Raw genomic sequence first — 23,313 nt, 5'->3', positions numbered from 1 at the left:
TCTTAAGTCAGTAATTTTTTCTTAAACACTAGTCCCTATCTTTTTTTTGGATTATTACCTTGAGTTAAGCTTAACAAATTTTTGGTGGAATCATTTTTCTTTTCACAATGTATAACTTTAGTTTGTAGTGCTAAAAGTTGTTTTTTAATTGATGCAAAATGGAGCTGATGACGATGTTAAGAGACAGGAAATCAGATTATGGGGTGATTTTTTTTTGAAGAGCTTGTTTTTTTGCTGCTGTTTTTCGGTAGCTCTCTTGCCATGGGGTGCGAGTGGAGGGGAGGGAACTCTAATGCAAATATCATTCATAGAACCTTTAGACATTTGTATTATTCAGGATGTACTTCTGTCCTGTTTTTCTGGTTTCATATTTTTGCCCCAGAGCTGTTACTCGAATTTCTGACAATGCTTATGCCTATTATCTAGTATCTTTTTTTCCTATCTTCTTTTTTTTTAAAAAAAAGGACAATGATTAGTCCGTTGAATTTTGTAAACTGGAATGTTACGGGATTGAACCATCCTGTTAAAAGAAGGAAGGTGTTTTCACATCTTCAACAGTTTAACGCAGCAATTGCTTTTTTGCAAGAAACACACATTCATAGTTCTGATAACTCTCGTCTCATGTCAAAATGGGTGGGGCAGCACTTCCATTCTACTCTTCAGGCTAAAACCAGGGGGGTTTCAATTCTTATAAATCAAAATGTTCCCTTTGAGCTTCATAACAAAGCATCAGATATAAGTGGTCATTCTATTATCGTCTCGGGGAAATTATATAACACATTGGTAGTTTTGGCCAATTTATATGCCCCCAATTCCGATGATGTGGAGTTCTTAGGTCATTTCTTCTCTTTATTGCCTGAGCTGAGTTCATATTCTCTCATATTGGGCGGTGATATTAATTGTTGATTTGATCCAGTTTTGGATCGATCATCCTCTATTCCTAGACTACCAAAGTAAATCTGCTTTATCAATTCAGTCTTACCTTTCTAATTATGGTATCTCCAATGTATGGCATTTTCTCCATCCAAATGTGAGAGATTATTCTTTTTTTTCCCACATGTCCATCGTACCTTTACTAGAATTGATTATTTTTAATTGATAATCAGCTGATTCCATCCGTTTCTTCTTGTGACTATTGGAGTATATTAATTTCAGGTCATGCCCCAGTCACCCTGTCTATAATTCTTCCTGGTTTCCCCCAAATGAATAAACTTTAGCATTTTAATCCAACCTTGTTGTCGGATAATGATTTTGTACAATTTATGGAGGACCAGATAACCTTTTTTTTTTAAAAATACTAACATCTGAAACCTCAAGTCAGGTTGTTTGGGACGCTATGAAAGCATACCTAAGGGGTCAAGTAATTTCATATACTGTGAATTTGAATAGAAAGATCCATAAAAAGCGATTAGATCCGATCAAATTAAAGCAACAGACCTACTACTGTATATGTCCAGACTGAAAATCCGGAGCTGTGTAAGAAACGCGTGGAACTTCAAATTAAGTTTGACCTTATTTCCACTCACCCAATTGAATGTCAACTTTTGGAAAGTAAGAGCCGATTTATATCCATGGTGATAAATCTGGTAAATTTTCAGTCAACCAACTAAGACACTCTAAAGTTAAATAATATATTACAAAAATTCAAATGGAAAATGGGAACATTACCTTGAATCATTCTGAAATTTATGACACATTCCTGAATTACTATTCTCAACTCTATACTTCTGCATCTCTAAATGATAATATTTCTGTCGAGCATTTCTTAAATAGTTTAAATATTCCTATGCTTTCTCCTGATCTTAAAGCAAAACTGAACGAACCATTATCACTAGAAGAAATATCCTCAGCTATTTCTGTACTGCAGTCTGGTAAATCTCCTGGACCTGATGGGTTCTCTGCAGATTTCTATAAATCATTTTCCTCACTGCTTTCGCCTCAACTAATGTTAGTTTTACCAACTTGTTTAAATATGGTAAATTGCCAGCATCATTTAATGAGGCATGTATCATTCTTTTAGCGAGAAAAGGCAAAGATCCAATAGAGTGTTCCTCTTACAGGCCGATTTCTTTGCTAAATGTTGATGTTAAAATTTTGGCCCGTAGATTGGAGAACATTCTGCCTTTAATTATTTCTGAAGACCAAACTGGTTTTATTAAAAATCATCTTCCTATTTTTAATATACCACATCTATTTAATATCTTATACTCACCTTCAGCTGGGACTCCTGAATGTGTCATTTCTCTATATTCGGAGAAAGTGCTTGATCGTGTGGAGTGTTTTTTTTGCAGTTTTGGAAAGTTTAATTACGTGGATTAAATTGTTATATTCACGCCCCACTGCTTCCGTCTTGACCAATTCTCAGCAATCCCAACATTTCAACCTTAAACGTGGCACCCGGCAAGGGTGCCCTTTAAGTGTCTTACTTTTTGATCTGGCCATAGAGCCATTGGCAAATGTGTTTTGTAGTTGAGCTGAATTGGGGATTTGGAGGGGGAGTGTTGAGCACAAAGACTCTCTTTATACTGATGACCTTTTATTTTTTATATCAAACCTGACTATCTCCTTATCCCCAATGTTTTCACTCCTCAACAAATATAGCCAGCTTTCTGGATACAAACTTAATTTACATAACAGCAAACTCTTTCCAATAAATACAGAATCACAAATATTAGAATTTCATAACCTCCTTTTTAAAGTAGTAAATAACCAATTTACTTACCTTGGCATTACAGTAACAAGAAATTATAAGCGTCTTTTTGGAGAAAATTTTACTAATCTTTTAAATCATACAAAACAGAGTTTAGCACAGTGGTCACCCTTGTTCATGTCTCTGATAGGTCAAATTAATGGTAAAATGTATATCCTTCCTAAATTTTATACTTATTTCAATCTTGACCAATTTTTATTTCTAAAGCTTTTTTTTTAATAATTCTATTATTTCGTCCTATCTATGGAAGGGCAAGACTAAATAAAGCTCACCTTCAAAAACCTAAAAGGGTACGTGGTATGGCCTTGCCTAATTTTCGTTTATATTACTGGGCAGTCAACATACTGTTACAAATGTGCCACAACTCTGAGGGGCCGAAGGGTACAAGGTAGCCCCCTCCTTTTTGAGAATTGCAAGATCGCTATTAATTCGGGTCTGGGACCCAGGAAATGAGAGAGAATCCTCAAGGTTTTGGAATGTGTCCTGGCCTCAGCAAGACAAAGCCACGGATAATGGCCATTATCTCTGGGAGACGGAATTGTGTATTGAGTACTGTACTATTCATTGAAACCCCTCAGGGGACAACCAGAGTGGGCTGGTTGAGGGATTGCATCATCCCAACCTGATTGACATCTGAGACCCCGAGAGTGAGGATAAAAGAGGATCTTGGGGAACAACCCCTTAAGACACATCAGGAGAAACGCTAGAAATCCCGTGACAGCATTTAATAGCGACAGCCGGTGGGGGGCTCGCATGCGTCCCTTCCCTTTGCCTAGGATTGGGGCCTTACCACGGAAGAACGGCTCAGCAAAAGGAGAGGCCACAAGTGACCGGCCACACCAACGGAACTCTCGAAGGATCAAAATCATAAAAAGGAAAAGCTGGCAAGTTTCTAAAGATCTCTCTCTTGACTCCAACCAAAGGCTGCAGCCTGAATGAACTGAGTGACTTTTATATTTCCATCGGACAATACATTATCCCCTAGACAACGATAGAGCTTATTTCTTATTGATTATTATTATACCCGCACTTTTAGATTTAGTATTGATGACGTATATTATCTGTATGTTTGATATTATTTTTGTGTATTTTTACTAATAAATAATGTTAAAAATAGTACCATCAGACTTCAATGGACCTCTCTATCTTTGCTGGTAAGTGACCCAGTTACGGGGTTCGTAACAACATGTTGTCTTATCTTCTGGTCTTACTTTTATATCAGTCTGACTGCCCAATATGGGTGGCAATGGAGTTGAACTCTAGTAAGAATCTGTCCATCTCTGTGCTTCCTTGCCATTTGCCTAAATCAATTGTTAATCCAGTTATCAGACACACTCTAAGAATATGGGCTCAGTTCAGAAAATATAATGGGCTTCACGGTTTTTCTCTCTCCAGTCCTATTCTACATAATCAGCTTTTTCAGCCTTTTATGCAGGATTTAACATTTCTAGACTGGCACAGAAAGGGCTTTGAAGATCTGTTCATAGACAAGCACTTTGCAACTTTTGAACACTGCCTGTAAAGTTTGGCCTACCCATCACTCGTTTCTTTAGATATCTCCAAATTAGACATTTTATCAACCCTCTAATACCAAACCTTCCTGAGGTACCCAATAAAAATGTTGTGGATTTGTTTCTTTGTATGAACCCATTAGGTAAAGGTTTAATATCTACTATTCGAGATATGTTAGCGATGTTGAGGCGAGCCCCCTTTGACAAAATTAAATCTGCCTGGGAGCATGATTTAAATTTTCCTCTGTCCGACAAAGTTTGGGATTCAATTCTCAAGTCAATTAATTCAACTTCTTTATGTGCTCGCCATTGCCTTTTACAGTTCAAGGTTGTACAAAGGGCTCATAACTCTAAAACTAAATTATCGCGGTTTTATCCTGATATTAGTCCCTGTTGTGACAAGTGTAAAGGGGGCAAGGCTTCCCTTATTCATATGTATTGGGCTTGTCCTAGCTTGGAGAAATTCTGGAGAGATGTTTTTTTTAAACTTTATCTCATATACTTAATTGCTACTTGGAACCTAACCCTCTGATTGTTCTTTTTGGCACTTCGAGAGAAGTTGACAAGCATTTGACTCCGACTAAGTGTCATACATTGTCTTTTGCCGCTCTTTTGGCCAGATGTGCAGTCCTTCTCAGGTGGAGAGATGCTGCCCCACCCACTCATGCTCAGAGCCATTATGTCCTGCTTAGACCTTGAAAAGGTTCATTATTCACTTCTCAATTCAGACAAAAAGTTCCAAAAGGTGTGGGGACCTTTTCTTGAATATTTTCATAATTCCTATTTAGATTAAGGGTGCATCCCTCCCTTTTTTCTTTTTCATTTAAATCCCTTCCAGCTTCTTTCAGTTAAGATTTACGTTTTTTTTTTGATGTGTAAACATATAGTTTAGGTAGTAGGCAGTATACCTTCCTTTTATAAATACAGCTCTGTGGTGATCAAAATTCTGATTAACTTTTTTATATATCGTAAGTTTGGATTGGAGTTGGGTAATGGGAAGGTGGGGTGGTAACTGACTTTATATGATTCTACTATGGGTGCTTTTTCTTAATTGCTATGAACTGTACATCTGATATATTTGTTTTGCACTGTTTAAACCTCTTTTTTTAAACTGTTTTGTTTTGTCACATTGTAAAAACTCAAAAAAATTAATAAAAAAAATCTCTGCTCGGGCCCTGGCAAATTATGCACTTGGCTCCCGTGGGGTCTGAGGGCCTTGTCAGGCCCTGGGATTTGCCTCAGTATAGCAAGCACCTCCTCCTCTGACATCTGTGCAGGGTCCATTAAGTTGATGCTACTTTGCCTGTATAGACTCCCGAGGAAATACAAATACAAAGAATTCATTACAGGTCTCCCCCATCTGTTTTGGCTCCACACATCAATTACCATTCTGATTACCAAAGGACCAATCTTATCCCTTGAAATCCTTTTGTTGTTATGTATAGTTTTTCATAAGCTATATTGTATTTCTTTATTTTCCTGTAAATGCCTGCAAGAAAACTAATCGCAGAGTTGTATATGGTGACATGTATATACCTTAATAATTAATATACTTTGAACTTTGATGTGTAGGGTAAGGTATAGCACTTGTCCCAATTGCAGTGTTTGACATTTCTTATGGGGTAACAGGCTGCTGATGATCGACCACGTGGATGGTTCACATTCATTATGCTTGCATGGTATTTCCTGGGCTGTTAGTGTGTGCAGCTTTATTTATCTCTTTTAATAACCTGTGCTTTCTTTGTCTTAAATTCCTTCTTCTCGCATTCTGGGGATTGGAGCAGGGGGCAGGGATTCAGTTTACTGGATCATTGGGACCTCTTTTGGGGCAGGAGTGACTTGTATAAAGAGGACGGGTTGCGCTTGAATCTGAGGGGGACCTCAGATTCTTTCCTGGCGGAAAGTTTTGCTAAGGCTATTGGGGAGAATTTAAACTAGAATCCCTGGGGGATGGGAACTAACCTGAAGAGATGGAAGAAGAGGTGGTTGGCTCACAAATGAAGGAAGCTTGTAGACAGTGTGAGAGGGAGGATAGGCAGGTGATAGAGAAGGGATAAGCTCAGAAGGGGAAGGGGTCAATAACTCTACTGGGTGTTTTTTTTTATAGACCCACCTAATAGTAACAGGGACATCAAGGAGCAAATAGGGAGATAGATTCTGGAAAGATGCAATAATAACAGCGCTGTTGTGGTGGGAGATTTTAATTTCCATAATGTTGATTGGCATCTCTCTGGAGCAAGGGATTTAGATGGGGTGGAGTTTGTTAGGTGTGTTCAGGAAGGTTTCCTGACATAATATGTAGATAAACCTGCAAGAGGAGAGGCTGTACTTGATTTGGTATTGGGAAATGAACCTGGTCAGGTGTCAGAACGTCAGTGGGAGAGCATTTTGGAGATAGTGATCACAATTCTATCTCCTTTACCATAGCACTGGAGAGGGATAGAAACAGACAAGTTAGGAACGCATTTAATTGGAGTAAGGGGAAATATCAGGCAGGAACTTGGAAGCATAAATTGGGAACAGATGTTCTCAGGGAAATGTATGATAGAAATGTGGCAAATGTTCAGGGGATATTTGCATGGTATTCTGCATAGGTATGTTCCAATGGTAGGCTACAGGAACCATGGTGTACAAAGGCTTTTGAAAATCTAGTAAAGAAGAAAAGGTTACAAAAAGTTCAAAAAAACTAGGTAATGATAGAGATTGATAAAATTATAAAGCTAGTAGGAAGGAACTTAAGAGAGAAATTAGAAGAGCCAGAAGGGGCCATGATAAGGCCTTGGCAAGCAGGATCGAAGAAAACCCCAAGATATTCTACAAGTATATGAAGAGCAAGAGGATAAGACGTGAGAGAATAGGACCAATCAATTGTGACAGTAGGAAAGTGTGTATTGAAACTGGAGAAGATAGTGGAGGTACTTAATGAATACTTTGTTTCAGTATTCACTACAGAAAAGAACCTTGGCAATTGTAGGGATGACTTACAGCAGATTGTAAAGCTTGAGCATATAAACATTAAGAAAGAGAATGTGCCAGAGCTTTCCAAGAGCATCAAGTTGGATAAGTCACCGGGACCAGACAAGATATACCCCAGGCTACTTAAGGGAGGCAAGGGAGAAGATTGCTGAGCCTCTGGCAATGAGGTTATGGAGGATTGGTGTGTTGCAGAGGTCATTCCCATATTCAAGAAAGGGAGTAGAGATAGCCCAGGAAATTATAGACCAATGAGTCTTTCTTCATTGGTTGATGGAACATCTTTTGGTGATAGAAAAGATCTTGAGAGGCAGGATTTATGAAAATTTGGAGAAGCATAATATGATTAGGAATAGTCAGCGTGGCTTTGTCAAAGGCAGGTCATGCCTTGCGAGCCTGATTAAATTTTTTGAGGATGTGACTAGACACATTGATGAAGTTAGAGCAGTAGATGTAGTGTATATGGATTTCAGCAAGGCATTTGATAAGGTACCCCATGCAAGGCTTTATTGAGAAAGTAAGGAGGCATGGGATCCAAGGGGACATTGCTTTGTGGATCCAGAATTGGCTTGCTCGCAGAAAGCAAAATGTGGTTGTAGACAGATCATATTCTGCATGGAGGTTGGTGACCAGTGGTGTGCCTCAGGGATCTGTTATGGGACCCCTTCACTTCATGAATTTTATAAATGACCAGGATGAGGAAGTGGAGGGATGAGTTAGTAAATTTGCTGATGACACAAAGGTTGGGGGTGTGGTCGATAGTGTGGAGGGCTGTCAGAGGTTAGAGTGGGACAAAACTGGGTGAGAAGTGGCAGATGGAGTTCAACCCAGATAAGTGTGAGGTGGTTCATTCTGGTAGGTCAAATATGATGGCAGAATATAGTATTAATGGTAAGACTCATGGCAGTGTGGAGGATCAGAGGGATCTTGGGGTCCGAGTCCATAGGACACTCAAAGCTGCTGTGCAGGTTGACTGTATGGTTAAGAAGGCTTATGGTGCATTGGCCTTCATCAATCGTGGGATTGAGTTCAATAGCCGAGAGGTAATGTTACAGCTGTATACAACCCTGGTCAGACCCCACTTGAAGTACTCTTCTCAGTTCTGGTCCCCTCACTACAAGAAGGATGTGGAAACTACAGAAAAGGTGTAGAGAAGATTTACAAGGACGTTGCCTGGATTGGGGAGCATGCTTTATGAGAATAGGTTGAGAGAACTCAGCCTTTTCTCCTTAGAGCAAGGGAGGATGAGACCTGACAGAGGTGTATAAGATGATGAGAGGCATTGATCAAGTGGATAGTCAGAGGCTTTTTCCCAAGGCTGAAATGGCTAACATGAGAGGGCAGAGTTTTAAGATGCTTGGAAGTAGGTACAGAGGGGATGTCAGGGGCAAATTTTTTATTCAGAGAGTGGTGAGTGTGTGGAATGGGCTGCCGGCGGTGGTGGTGGTGGAGGCGGATCTGATAGGGTCTTTTAAGAGACTCCTGGATAGGTACATGGAGCTTAGAAAAATAGAGGACTATGGGTAACCCTGGGTAATTTTGAAAGAAACTACATGTTTGGTACAGCATTGTGGGCTGAAGGGCCTGTATTGTGCTGTAGGTTTTCTATGTTTTCTTAGTTTCTATTCCTATATAGCCTGCCTTGTTTTTCCCCTGTCTGCAAGTCCAACTATGTTCCTGTACTACAAACGTTTGTATTTATTAATGGTTCCTACTGTTCCCAGGTGCCTCATTGCCCTTCATTGCTCTGTTACCTCCCAGCACTCCTGGCAGTTTGCAGAGCAATAAATTCTGGGCCCAAATCAAAAGAAATAAAAAAAATTCCAGCCCATGAAAATTATCATGACACTTGCTGCTCAGCTAATTTTTGAGTTTGTAAACAAGAAACTGAAAGATCCAAACACAAAATTTATTGGCTATTACTTTGATTGCAAGCAAATTGTCCCTTGGTCAGATCATATCAGGCCTCCATTAGAGTGTGCTGCTCTAATTAGAAGGAAGATGAAAGATATTACCAGTATGCTCAACAGCAAACAGTTAATGAACATTTATGTTTTCACTGTTGGCAAAATAACTGCTGGAAAAATGCTCTCAGCTGTCAAGTTAGGGGGGAGGGGTTAAGGGGAGGGGGTAAGGGTTATATACATTGTTTTTTCATACTTTGTAACCATTTAAAAATGCAATAAAAAAAGTTTAAATATTAAAAAAAAAGAATGGTCATATAATGCAAAGCTGGTCGTAACTCTTTCGGTTGTCATGGCGTAATGAAACTTTGTGTGTTACAATTAATCACATGACTTCCTAAGAGTAAACCCAACTGCACCCATGACAACAAAGACTGCACCCTTAGTTGCTTAGGTAGAATGGTTAGGAAGGGCCCACCTCTCTTCGGGGTAAATGACCAGGTGTCAAGTCATTGGTCAAGGGATTTGAGGGGACATTGAAGAGATATTTTTCATAATCAGAAACAGGTTTATTATCAATGACTTATGCAGTGAAATTTGTTGTTTTGTAGCAGTAGTACAGTGCAATACATAATGAAAAACTATAAGTTACAATAAGAACATAAACAGTAGAGCACACTGCAGGTCCTTTGGCTCACGATGTTGTGCTGACCTTTTAACTTACTCTAAGATCAATCTAACCCATCCCTCCCACAGAGCCCTCCATTTTACTATCATCTATATGCCGATCTAAGAGTTTCTAATGTATCTGCCTCTACCATCACACATGGGTTCCACAAACCCATCACACCTTATGTAAAGAACTTACCTCTAATATCAGCCTTTTACTTTTCACCAATCACCTTAAAATTAGGCCCCCTCATATTATCCATTTCCACCCTGGAAAAAAAATCTTGTACATCTCTTTTAAGTCTCATCCATCCTCCTTCTAAAAGATGTATATTGAAAGTAATTAAGTAGCACAAAAAGAGAACAGAACAGTAAGGGTAGTGTTCATGAATTCATGGACCATTCAAAAATCTGATTTGAAGAGGAAGAAGCTGTTCCTAAAACATTGAGTGTTTGTCTTCAGCCTCCTGTACCACCTCTTTCTCCTGATGGTAGCAATGCAAAGAGGGTATGTCCTCAGTGATGTTGGTTAATAAAGGAGACACACAGATGGAAATGTGGTTTGATGTCACCTGACCTGATGAGTAATTCCAGATTTTTATAGCTTTCATTGCAAGTTGAAGTCTCATTACTAAGTGGATAGTGGAGGCAGAAAACTTTAATGCTTTTAAAAGCTGGTTGATGAACACTGGGCTGGAAGGAAAATAACACAAGGGTTTCAAGGAAATAAAATACAACAAGTGACTGTTAAATGAAAGACAACGTAGATCAATGCATGCTCATCCACTATGAATAGAAAATCATAGAACAGGCCCTTTGGCCCACAATGTTATCCACCCTTATAATCTTACAATCAGTCTAACCCTTCCCTCCAACACAACACTCCACTTTTCTATCATCCATGTGCCTCTCCAAGAGTTTCTAGAATGACCCTAATGTATACATCCTTGGGTTCCATGTACCAACATGGTATAGAACTTACTATGTGACTTCTCTGTGTATAGAATTTACCTCTGACATATCCCTCCCCCCAAACTTTCCTCCAATCACCGTATAATTACAGTACTGTACAAAAGTCTGAGGCACATATTTATAGCTGAGGAACCCAAGACTTCTGCACAGCACTGCAGTAATTTTATGCATTGCACTGACCTGCTGCCACAAAACAAAAAACAAATATCATGACATATATGAGTGATGATAGACCTCATTCTGATATGGGTCTCTGTTGTGGACTGAATCTAGGAAAGGGGCAGGGAGAGGGGAATCATGGTTGGGAAAAGGGGAAGGGAGAGGGAGAGGGGTGAGAGCAGGAAGCAAAGAGATATTCTGTAATGATCAATAAACCAATTGTTTGGAATCAAATAACCTTGCCTGGTATTCCAGGCTGGGTGTGTTTGCACCGCCATCCCCCACCTCTGGTACTCCTTCTCTGCCACCTGTCCCACACCCCTCCCACGGTGTTCCACCCTTGCCATTCCCAACATCCTTTGCTCCTGCCAGATTTACAAACTTGCTCTCCATTCCATGTTGACAAATACAGTACTGAGCAAGAGTCGAAGGCATGCTAGAATGACCCAGGAATAAAATGGTGATTGTGAGGAGTGTTTGATGGCTCTTATCTTGCACTCACTGGAGCTTAGAAGGATGGTGGGGGAAATCTCACCAAATATTAAAGGGATAAAGTAGACTTGGAGAGTAGTGGAGAAGTTAGAACCAGAGGACCCAGCCTCAAAATAAAGTGTCGTCCCTTTAGAAGAGATTTGAGGAAGCATTTCTTTACCAAGTTGGTAGTGGAATTCATTGCCACAGAGACAGCTGTGGAGGACAAGTCACTGGGTATATTTAAAACGGAGGTTGATAACTTCTTGATCAGTAAGAGTGTCAATGGTTATGGGCAGAAGGCAGGAGAATGGGGTTGAGGGGGATAATAAATCAGTCATAATGGAATGTTAGGGCAGACCCAATGGGCCAAATGGCCTAATTCTGCTCCTATAGGACCATAGAACATTACAGCACAGAAACAGGCTTTTTGACAATTCTTGGCTGTGCTGAACCATTTTTCTGCCTAGTCCCACTGACCTGCACCTGGACCATATCCCTCCAAACCCCTCTCATCCATATACCTGTCCAAGTTTTTCTTAAATGTCAAAAGTGAGCCCGCATTCACCACTTCATCTGGCAGCTCATTCCACACTCCCACCACTCTCTGCGTGAAGAAGACCCCCATAATGTTCCTTTTAAACTTTTCCCCCTTCACCCTTAACCCATGACCTCTGTTTTTTTTCTCCCCTAGCCTCAGTGGAAAAAGCCTGCTTGCATTCACTCTATCTATACCCATCACAATTTTATACACCTCCATCAAATCACCCCTCATTCTCCAGGGAATAAAGTCCTAACCTATTCAACCTTTCTCTGCAACTCAGTTTCTCAAGTCCCGGCAACATCCTTGTAAACTTTCTCTGCACTCTTTCAACATTATTAATATCCTTCCTGTAATTAGGTGACCAAAACTGCACACAATACTCCAAATTCGGTCTCACCAATGTCTTATACAACCTCACCATTACATTCCAACTCTTATACTCAGTACCTTGATTTATAAAGGCCAATGTACCAAAAGCTCTCTTTACAACCCTATCTACTTGTTACGCAATTTTAGGGAATTATGTATCTGTACTCCCAGATCCCTCTGTTCTACTGCACTCCTCAATGTCCTACCATTTACCTTGTATGTTCTACCTTGGTTTGACCTTCCGAAGTGCAATACCTCACACTTGTCCGCATTAAACTCCATCTGCCATTTTTCAGCCCATTCCTCCAACTGGTCCAAATCCCTCTGCAAGCTTTGAAAACCTTCCTCACTGTCCATTACACCTCCAATATTTGAAACATCAGCAAATTTGCTAATCCAATTTGTCACATTATCATCCAGATCATTGATATAGATGACAAATAACAATGGACCCAGCTCTGATCCCTGTGGCACACCACTAGTCACAGGCCTCCACTCAGAGAAGCAATCCTCCACTACCACTCTCTGGCTTCTCCCATTGAGCCAATGTCTAATCCAATTTACTACCTCTCCATGTATACCTAGCGACTGAATCTTCCTAACTGACCTCCCACGCGGGACCTTGTCAAAGGCCTTACTGAAGTCCATGTGTACGACATCCACTGCCTTCCCTTCATCCACTTTCCTGGTAACTTCCTTGAAAAACTCTAATATATTGGTTAAACATGACCTACCACGCACAAAGCCATGCTGACTTTTTCTAATAAGTCCCTATTTGTAGATCCTATCTCTTAGTATTCCTTCCAATAATTTACTTACTACCGATGTCAAACTTACCGGTCTATAATTTCCAGGATTACTTTTTGAGCCTTTTTTAAACAACGGAACTACATGAGCTATCCTCCAATCCTCCGGCACCTGACCCGTGGATATCGACATTTTAAATATTTCTGCCAGGGCCCCTGCAATTTCAACACTTGTCTCCTTCAAGGTTCGAGGGAATACCCGTCAGGTCTGGGGATTTATCTACTCTGATTTGCCTCAGGACAGCAAGCATCTCCTTCTCTTTAATCTGTATAAGTTCCATGACCTCCCTACTTGTTTGCTTTGTTTCCATGGACTCCATCCAGTTTCCTTAGTAAATACAGATGCAAAAAACCCATTTAATATCTCTCCCATTTCTTTTGGTTCCATACATAGCCGACCACTCTGATCTTGAAGAGGACCAATTTTGTCCCTTACTATCCTTTTGCTCCTAACATACCTGTAGAAACTCTTAGGATTATCCTTCGCCCTGACTGCCAAAGCAACCTCATGTCTTCTTTTAGCCCTCCTGATTTCTTTCTTAAGTATTTTCTTACTCTTTTTATACTCCTCAAACAGCTTATTTCCTCCCTGTTGCCTATACATGTTATACATCTCTCTCTTCTTCTTTATCAGAGTTCCAATATCCCTTGAGAACCAAGGTTCCTTATTCTTATTCATTTTGCCTTTAACCCTGACAGGAACATATAAACTCTGCACTCTCAAAATTTCCCCTTTGAAGGCCTCCTACTTACCAATCAAATCCTTGCCAGAGAACAACCTGTCCCAATCTTTGCTTTTTAGATTCTTTCTAATTTCTTCAAATTTGACCTTTTTCCAGTTTAGAACTTCAACCCGAGGACCAGATCTATCTTTATCCACGATCAAGTTGAAACTAATGGCGTTATGATCACTGGAACCAAAGTGTTCCCCTACACTCACTTCCGTCACCTACCCTAACTCATTTCCTAATAGCTTTCCTAATATTGCATCCTCCCTAGTTGGTACATCAATATATTGATTTAGAAAACTTTCCTGAACACATTTTACAAACTCTAACCCATCTAGACCTTTAACAGTATGGGAGTCCCAGTCAATGTGTGGAAAATTAAAATCCCCTACAATCACAACTTTCTGTCTCCTGCAGTTGTCTGTTACCTCTCTGCAGATTTGCTCCTCCAATTCTCACTGACTATTGGGTGGTCTATAATACAACCCTATTAATGTGGTTGTACCTTTCCTGTTTCTCAGCTCCACCAAGATGGTCTCAGTAGACAAGCCCTCTAATTGTCCTGCCGAAGCACTGCTGTAATATTTTTCCTGACTAGCACATCTGAAATGTCGGAACCCTGGAACATTGAGCTGCCAGTCCGGCCCCTCCTGTAGCCAAGTTTCACTAATGGCTATGATGTCATAATTCCATGTTTCAATCTAGACCCTCAGCTCATCAGCCTTTCCCACAATACTCCTCGCATTGAAATATACACACCTCAGAAAATTATTACCACCACACACAATCTTACTATTTGTGACTTTGCATGAACTACTAACATCAGTTATTTTTACCTCTGCTCCACTATCTGCTCTGGCACTCTGGTTCCCATCCCCCTGCAAATCTAGTTTAAACCCTCCCCAATAACACTAGCAAACCTCCCTGCAAGTATATTGGTCCCCTTGTAATTCAGGTGTAACCCGTCTCTCTTGTACAGGTCCCACCTGCCCCAGAAGAGGTCCTAATGATCTAGAAATCTGAAACCCTGCCCCCTGCACCAGATTCTCAGCCACATGTTCATCTGCCAGAGTATCCTATACTTACCCTCACTGGCACGTGGCACAGGCAGCAATCCGGAGATTACTACCCTCGAGGTCCTGTTTTTCAACTTCCTACCAAGCTCTCTGTACTCACTCTTCAGGACCTCCTGACTCTTTCTACTTATGTCATTGGTACTGATGTGTACCACAACATCTGGCTGATCACCCTCCCACCTCAGAATGCTGTGCACGTGATCAGAGACATCCCTGACCCTGACACCCGGGAGGCAACAAACCATCCGGGAGTCTCTGTCACGACCACAGAATCTCCTGTCTGTACCCCTGACAATGGAGTCCCCTATCACTACCGCTCTCCTCTTGTTCCTCCTTCCCTTCTGCACTGCAGAACCAGACTCAGTGCCAGAGATCCGGCTTCCGCAGCTTGTCCCAGGTAAGTCATCCCCCCCAACAGTATCCAAATCGGTGTACTTGTTGTTGAGGGGAATGGCCACAGGGGAGCCCCGCTCTGCCTGCCCTTTCCCCTTCCCTCGCCTGACGGTAACCCAGTTACCTGTGCCCTGTTCCTTAGGTGTAACTACTTCCTGGAAGCTACTATCTATAAACTGCTCAGTCTCCCAAATGATCCGGAGGTCATCCAGCTCCTGCTCCAGTTCCCTAACACGGTCTGTTAGGAGCTGCAGCTGGATGCAGTTCTTGCAGGTGTCATTGTCAGGGACACCGGCACCGGAGGTCTCCCTGACTTCCCACATCCTGCAAGAGGAGCATTCCAACATCCTGCCTGGCATATTCTCTAGTCTGAACAAAAAAAAGTAAACAGAAACTTACCAGAACCTACCCTTGCCTCTGCCTGTATCTCGCCCAAGACGGATTGAGCCAAAGCCATCCCACTCCGACTCCGACGATGGCCGCTATATATATGGCGGTCTTTCTTTTAAACCATGGCACGCTACGTCACGTGCCTGCACAGTCTAGCCTCTTTTCCCCGAGCAGTTAAAGAAAAGAAAAACAACCTTCTCTCTGCGATGCCTTCAGTCTTCCACTCTCAGCATCTTGCTTCAATTGGTTTTACAGAACCAGCATTGATGCACTCCCTTTGACCTAGAACTTTCTACGATTTTAATTTCAACCTCAGGGTGATGCTATTCAGTCCACTCTTCCACCCACACATCTAACACTCTCCAAGTTTCAATGCTAATTGGGTTTACCTGAATGGGCACAGAGCTTTCCTTTTTATCTTCTGTTTCAATTGTTCCATTCTCCATGGGCTCTTTTGGGAGAGAGAAGAAAAAATGAAAGTGATGTTAACAAGGAGAAAGAACCTCAGGTTAAGGTGAAACTTTTCATATTATTTAACCACCTATCCAACAGGATTACTACATCTCACACATCAGAAGCAGTCTGTTACTTGTATAGTGTGAACTCAAAATTCTAGTGAGACCAGTGCAGTACAGAGTGACGGCTACAAAGTCATAACAGTATAGAGCTATTAAACTGTAACTTTATGATCTGATCATTGTTTTGGAAAACAGGAGAAGTAGTGCATTCCGGTGTCCCACCAAATATTCATAACTCCTTTACTTCTTCCGGAAATAGTAAGGGACTGAGGGTCCAATGAGATGGAGGAACTGAGGGAAATACATGTTAGTAGGGAAGTGGTGTTGGGTAAATTGAAGGGATTGAAGGAAGATAAATCCCCAGGGCCAGATGGTCTGCATCCCAGAGTGCTTAAGGAAGTAGCCCAAGAAATAGTGGATGCATTAGTGATAATTTTTCAAAACTCCTTAGATTCTGGATTAGTTCCTGAGGATTGGAGGGTGGCTAATGTAACCCCACTTTTTAAAAAAAGGAGGGAGAGAAAAACCGGGGAATTATAGACCGGTGAGTCTGACATCGGTGGTGGGGAAAATGCTAGAGTCGGTTATCAAAGATGTGATAACAGCACATTTGGAAAGAGGTGAAATCATCGGACAAAGTCAGCATGGATTTGTGAAAGGAAAATCATATCTGACGAATCTTATAGAATTTTTTGAAGATGTAAATAGTAGAGTGGATAGGGGAGAGCCAGTGGATGTGGTATATTTAGATTTTCAAAAGGCTTTTGACAAGGTCCCACACAGGAGATTAGTGTGCAAACTTAAAGCACATGGTATTGGGGGTATGGTATTGATGTGGATAGAGAATTGGTTGGCAGACAGGAAGCAAAGAGTGGGAGTAAACGGGACCTTTTCAGAATGGCAGGCAGTGACTAGTGGGGTACCGCAAGGCTCAGTGCTGGGACCCCAGTTGTTTACAATATATATTAATGATTTAGACGAGGGAATTAAATGCAGCATCTCCAAGTTTGCGGATGACAAAAAGCTGGGCGGGGGTGTTAGCTGTGAGGAGGATGCTAAGAGGATGCAGAGTGACTTGGATAGGTTAGGTGAGTGGGCAAATTCATGGCAGATGCAATTTAATGTGGATAAATGTGAGGTTACCCACTTTGGTTGCAAGAACAGGAAAACAGATTATTATCTGAATGGTGGCCGATTAGGAAAAGGGAAGGTGCAACGAGACCTGGGTGTCATTGTACACCAGTCATTGAAGGTGGGCATGCAGGTACAGCAGGCGGTGAAAAAGGCAAATGGTATGTTGGCATTCATAGCAAAAGGATTTGAATAGAGGAGCAGGGAGGTTCTACTGCAGTTGTACAAGGCCTTGGTGAGACCGCACCTAGAGTATTGTGTGCAAGTTTGGTCCCTTAATCTGAGGAAAGACATTCCTGCCAGAGAGGGAGTACAGAGAAGGTTCACCAGATTGATTCCTGGGATGGCAGGACTTTCAGATGAAGAAAGACTGGATTGACTAGGCTTATACTCACTGGAATTTAGAAGATTGAGGGGAGATCTTATTGAAATGTATAAAATTCTAAAGGGATTGGACAGGCTAGATGCAGGAAGATTGTTTCCGATGTTGGGGAAGTCCAGAATGAGGGGTCACAGTTTAAGGATAAAGGGGAAGCCTTTTAGGACCGAGATGAGGAAAAACTTCTTCACACAGAGAGTGGTGAATCTGTGGAATTCTCTGCCACAGGAAACAGTTGAGGCCGGTTCATTGGCTATATTTAAGAGGAAGTTAGATATGGCCCTTATGGCTAAAGGGATCAGGGGGTATGGAGAGAAAGCAGGTACAGGGTTCTGAGTTGGATGATCAGCCATGATCATACTGAATGGCAGTACAGGCTCGAAGGGCTGAATGGCCTACTCCTGCACCTATTTTCTATGTTTCTATGTTTAAAAGCAAGTAAAAGAAGTGACACTACCTTTGTGTCCTAGCTGATATGAAAGCTTGGTTACTCTAGAGCTAGAGTGTAAGGTTGAAATGTATAATATTTAAGGGGAACTTCTTCACTCAGAAGGTGGTGAGAGTGTGAAATGAGCTGCCAGTAGAAGTGGTGGACATGGAGTCAATTTCAGAATTGAAGAGAAGTTTCCATAAGTAAATAGAAACATAGAAAATCTACAGCACAATACAGGCCCTTTGGCCCACAAAGTTGTGCCAATCATTCACTTTAGAAATTACCTAGGGTTACCCATAGTCCTCTATTTTTCTAAGCTCCATGTACCTGTCCAGGAGCCTCTTAAAAGACCCTATCAGATCTGCCTCCACCACCGTCGCCAGCAGCCCATTCCACGCACTCACCACTCTCTGAGTAAAAAACTTACCCCTGACATCTCCTCTGTACCTACTTCCAAGCACCTTAAAACTGTTCTCTCTCATGTTAGCCATTTCAGCCCTGGGAAAAAGCATCTGACTATCCACACGATCAATACCTCTCATCATCTTATACACCTCTATCAGGTCACCTCTCATCCTCCGTCACTCCAAGGAGAAAAGGCCGAGTTCACTCAACCTATTCTCATAAGGCATGTTCCCCAATCCTTGTAAATCTCCTCTGCACCCTTTCTATGGTTTCCACATCCTTCCAGTAGTGAGGTGATCAGTACTCCAAGTGGGGTCTGACCAGGTCCTATATGCAACATTACCTCTCGGCTCTTAAACTCAATCCCATGATTGATGAAGGCCAATGCACCGTATGTCTTCTTAACCACCCAACCTTTATGTCATCAGCAAATTTACTAACCCATCCCTCCATTTCTTCAATGATTGGGAGGGCTATGGCCCAGGTGTGGATTGCTAGGAATCAGAATCAGGTTTATTCTCACTGGCATGTGCATGAAATTTGTTAGCTCAATAAACACATAATATAGAAAAGAATAATAATAATAAATAAATCAATTACAGCATACATGTATTGAATAGATTAAAATCATGCAAAAACATAAATATATATTAAAAAAGTGAGGTAATGTTCAAGGGTTCAATGTCTATTTAGGAATTGGATGGCAGAAGGGAAGTAGCTGTTCCTGAATTGCTGAGTGTGTGTCTTCAGGCTTCTGTACCTCCTACCTGATGATAACAGTGAAAAGGGGGCATGCCCTGGGTGCTGGAGGTCCTTAATAATGGACGCTGTCTTTCTGAGACACTGCTCCTGGAGGATGTCCTGGGTACTTTGCAGGCTAGTACCCAAGATGGCGCCGACTAAATTTACAACCTTCTTCTGGTCCTGTGCAGTAGTTCCACCCCCACCACCCTCCATACCAGACAGTGATACAGCCTGTCAGAATGCTCTCCACAGTACACCTATAGAAGTTTTTGAGTGTGTTTGTTGATATACCAAATCTCTTCTAGTTGCCGTCTTGTCTTCTTTATAACTGCATCAATATGTTGGGACCAGGTTAAGTCCTCAGAGATCTTGACACCCAGGAACCTGAAATTGCTCACTCTCTCCACTTCTGAGCCCTCGGAGGATTGGTATGTGTTCCTTTATTTCACCCTTCCAGAAGTCCACAATCAGTTCTTTCATCTTACTGACATTGAGTGCCAGGTTGTTTCTGTGACACCACTACACTAATTGGCCTATACGCCCTCTCGTCACCATCTGAGATTCTACCAACGTTGGTTGTATCATCTGTAAATTTATAGATGGTAGACTTGGCAGAATAATAGTTTGGCACGGACTAGATGGGCCAAAGGGCATATTTCTGTTCTGAGGTGCTCTATGACTTTACACTGAGTGGCCACTCTTTGAGGTACTCCTGTACACTTGCTCATTAATGCAAATATCCAATCAGCCAATCATGTGGCAGCAATTCAATGCATAAAATGACACAGACATGGTTAAGATGTTCAATTGGTGTTCAGAGCAAATATCAGAATGGGGAAGAAATGAGATTTAAGTGGAATGATTGTTGGCACCAGATAGAGTGGTTTGAGAATGTTAGAAACTACTGATCTCCCGGGATTTTCATGCACAACAGTCTCTAAAGTTTACAGAGAATGGTGTGATAAACAGAAATAAACATCCAGTGAGTGGCAGCTCTGGGTGAAAATGCTTTGTTAATGAAAGAGGTCAGAGGAGAATGGCCAGACTGGTTTAAGCTGTCAGGAAACAGATACTAATTCAAATAAACATGTGTTACAACAATGGTGTGCATGAGGGCATCTCTGAATGCACACCATGTTGAACCTTGAAGTGGATAGGCTACAGTAGCAGAAGACCATGAACATTCATACACTCAATGGCCACTTTATTGGGTACAGGAAGTAATGGAAACTGGTTTTCAGCTCATCTAAAACAGTAACCAAAATACTTCATTGGCTGTTGGCTCACCAGTGTCTTTCTGCCTCTCATTCTCTGCAGAGCAATTTGTACCAAGGTCTGGCTCTTCTGCAATGTCCCCATTGTAACCCTGTGGACAATGGGAAAAAAAAATCAGCCTAAACATGCAAGGATCAGCAGTAGCGTTAGGCCTCTCAAACCCACTCTCCCATCCAATAGGATCACTATAAGACCATAAGACATAGGAGCAGATTTTGGCCATTTGGCCCATCAAGTCTGCACCACAATTCAGTCATAGCTGATCCTTTTTTTCCCCTGCTCAGCCCCACTTCCAGGCCTTCTCCACATAATCTTAGATGCCATGTCCAATCAACAACCTATCAATCTCTGCCTGAAATATCCCCAATGACCTGGCTTCCACAGCTGCCTGTGGTAATAAATTCCACAAATTCACTACCCTCTAGCTAAAGAAATTCCTCCACATCTCTGTTTTAAATGGACTCCCCTCTATCCTGAGGCTGTGCCCTCTTGACCTAGGCTCCCCCACAATGGGAAACATCCTTTCCACATCTATCCTGTCAAGGCCTTTCTATATTTGAAAGGCTTCAATGAGATCCCTCCTCATCTTACTAAATTCCAGCGAGTAGAAAACCCAGAGCTATCAAACATCACAAACCAATGTAATTTCCTTTACTCCACTGAAATGCTGCTACATTAGACTCTATTTTCTCCCTATCAAATTTCAAGTTGAACTCAGTCGTATTGTGATCACTGTCTCCTAAGGGTTCTTTTACCTTAAGCTCCCTAATCGCCTCTGGTTTATTACATAACACCCAATCCAGTATACAGTAGGTGATCCCCTAGTAGGCTCAATGACAATCTGCTCTAAAAAGCCATCTTGTAGGCATTCAACAAACTTACTCGTGAGATCCATTACCAACCTGATTTTCCCAATCAACCTGCATAGTAAAATCTTCCATGACTGTTATAACATTGCCCTTTTGACATGCCTTTTCTATTTCCCGTTATAATCTGTGGTCCATATCCAGCTACTGTTGGGGAGACCTGTATAACTGCCATCAGGGTCCTTTTATCCTTGCAGTTTCTTAACTCAAACCACAACGATTCAACCCATGTCACATCTTTCTACTGAGTTGATGCTTCAATCCTGGCCTCAGCACCACATTCTTCCTTGACCATCATAACCTCCATTTGCCTGTAGACCCAAAATCCAGTCCTGCCTTGAATATTTTCAATGACTCATGCCTCTGAAATAAGAATTTCCAAGAACCCACAACCCTGTTTGAGAGAAAATTCTTCCTCATCTTCATCCTAAATGTATAACTCCTTATTCTATAAGGATTTCTCTTAATATGGATTTCCAAACAGGGGTTCTACTCTCTCAGCATCAGCCACAGGATCTTATATTTTCTTCCTGCGTTATCAGGAGTGGTAATAAAGCTACTCACAGCACCAAGCAGTGTAGGACAAATGAAGTGAGTCTCTAGGAGCAGGAGCTTACAAAGTGACTTTTTGGGAACATTCAGGTAATATTGTCAGATATGTCATATTTACCAAATTCTTTGTTGGAGACTCTGAGAAGCTCCCAAAACTTGACCTGCTCATCTGGGCAAGAGAAGTCCCAAATCGGAGAGCTTCATACACTGGGTCCACTTTACTGCTTGAGGCTAAACACAGGAGAGACAGACATACAAATTGGAACCATCTCTATACTTCTCTGAACATATGCCAGACTTTCCATGGATGTTTGAGAGTTGCACACCTCCGAGCCAATTCTATACATCTGCACTCCTGCAATACCCAACTGATGAGGCTCTGTATGTTGCACTGGTCTCAGAAGACTCAGGAAACTGGAAGTGAATATTGAAGAAAAGAGTCTCTTCTGAGCTGGGAGGTGTTAAAACTATCATACAGCTGTAATTCAAATCCCAGCTCCACCCTTACCTTCTTATATCCCAAATGGGACTATATTTCCTCACTACTGGACCTTTCCAGTATTCCAATGTGTTCAATGTCTCACCCAGGGTTGAAGCTTTTAAAACTTCTGCACCTATACAGACTGCTTTTTTATCAGTTTATTTAGCCTATTTTCCACCTCTGGAAGGTGTGACTGTTGACGGTGCTTACTGGTTAATTGCAAAGTAACCACCAGCTGCTGGAGTCCTCCATGAATTGATAGTGTTGAACCCTGTGGGTTAGGGTTCTTGGTTAAAGGTAACCAGGTTACAGTTCTATTTGATCATCTTTAAAACAATCAGAGAGTCATACTGCATGTCCTTTGGCCAAATGAGGTCACATCAAACATCCATTTATCTTAACTAGTTCTATTCTCTCCATATTCCCATCAACCCTGTTCCCCCCCCCCCCACCGATTCTACCACCCACCTATATACAAGCAATGATCACTAACTTCATCTTCTAATTGGTACATTTTGGGATGTGTAAGGAAACACTGCAGGCAGCAAGCAAGGGCAGCATCAAAGCTCAGTCTCTGCAAGCTGTACTACAATGCTGCCGTTTTTGACTTCAGGAAGCAGGGTGAAGAACACGTCCCCATCTTTATCAATGGTTTGGAGGTGGAGATGGTTGAGAGCTTCAAGTTCCTCTGTATAAACATCATCAAAAAATTGCCCTGCTCCAATCATGTGAACACTATGGTCAAAAAATCACACCAGCATCATTACTTCTTCAGAGGCCAAGGTCGTGCCTTACAAGCCCGATTGAATTTTTTTGAGGATGTGACTAGACACATTGATGAAGTTAGAGCAGTA

At 41.5% G+C, this 23,313-nt stretch overlaps 1 protein-coding gene across 1 annotated transcript in view; it reads right to left on the bottom strand.

The window, feature by feature from the left end:
• Nucleotides 1–23,313, bottom strand: part of LOC132384961 (SH3 and cysteine-rich domain-containing protein 2-like) — a 227,264-nt gene that overhangs the window by 42,114 nt on the left and 161,837 nt on the right. Inside the window, exons 5-7 of the mRNA XM_059956653.1 lie at nt 22,097–22,209; nt 20,573–20,651; nt 16,065–16,126 (exon numbers count right to left, since the gene is read on the bottom strand). Of these exons, the coding sequence (XP_059812636.1) occupies nt 16,065–16,126; nt 20,573–20,651; nt 22,097–22,209 (254 nt within the window). The remainder of the gene's footprint in view (nt 1–16,064; nt 16,127–20,572; nt 20,652–22,096; nt 22,210–23,313) is intronic.

Source organism: Hypanus sabinus, chromosome X1 (genome assembly GCF_030144855.1).
Source record: "Hypanus sabinus isolate sHypSab1 chromosome X1, sHypSab1.hap1, whole genome shotgun sequence".
Classification (NCBI taxonomy): domain Eukaryota; kingdom Metazoa; phylum Chordata; class Chondrichthyes; order Myliobatiformes; family Dasyatidae; genus Hypanus; species Hypanus sabinus.
Note: the sequence above shows the minus strand (reverse complement) of the source record. Positions and strands in the feature narration are given on the sequence as shown.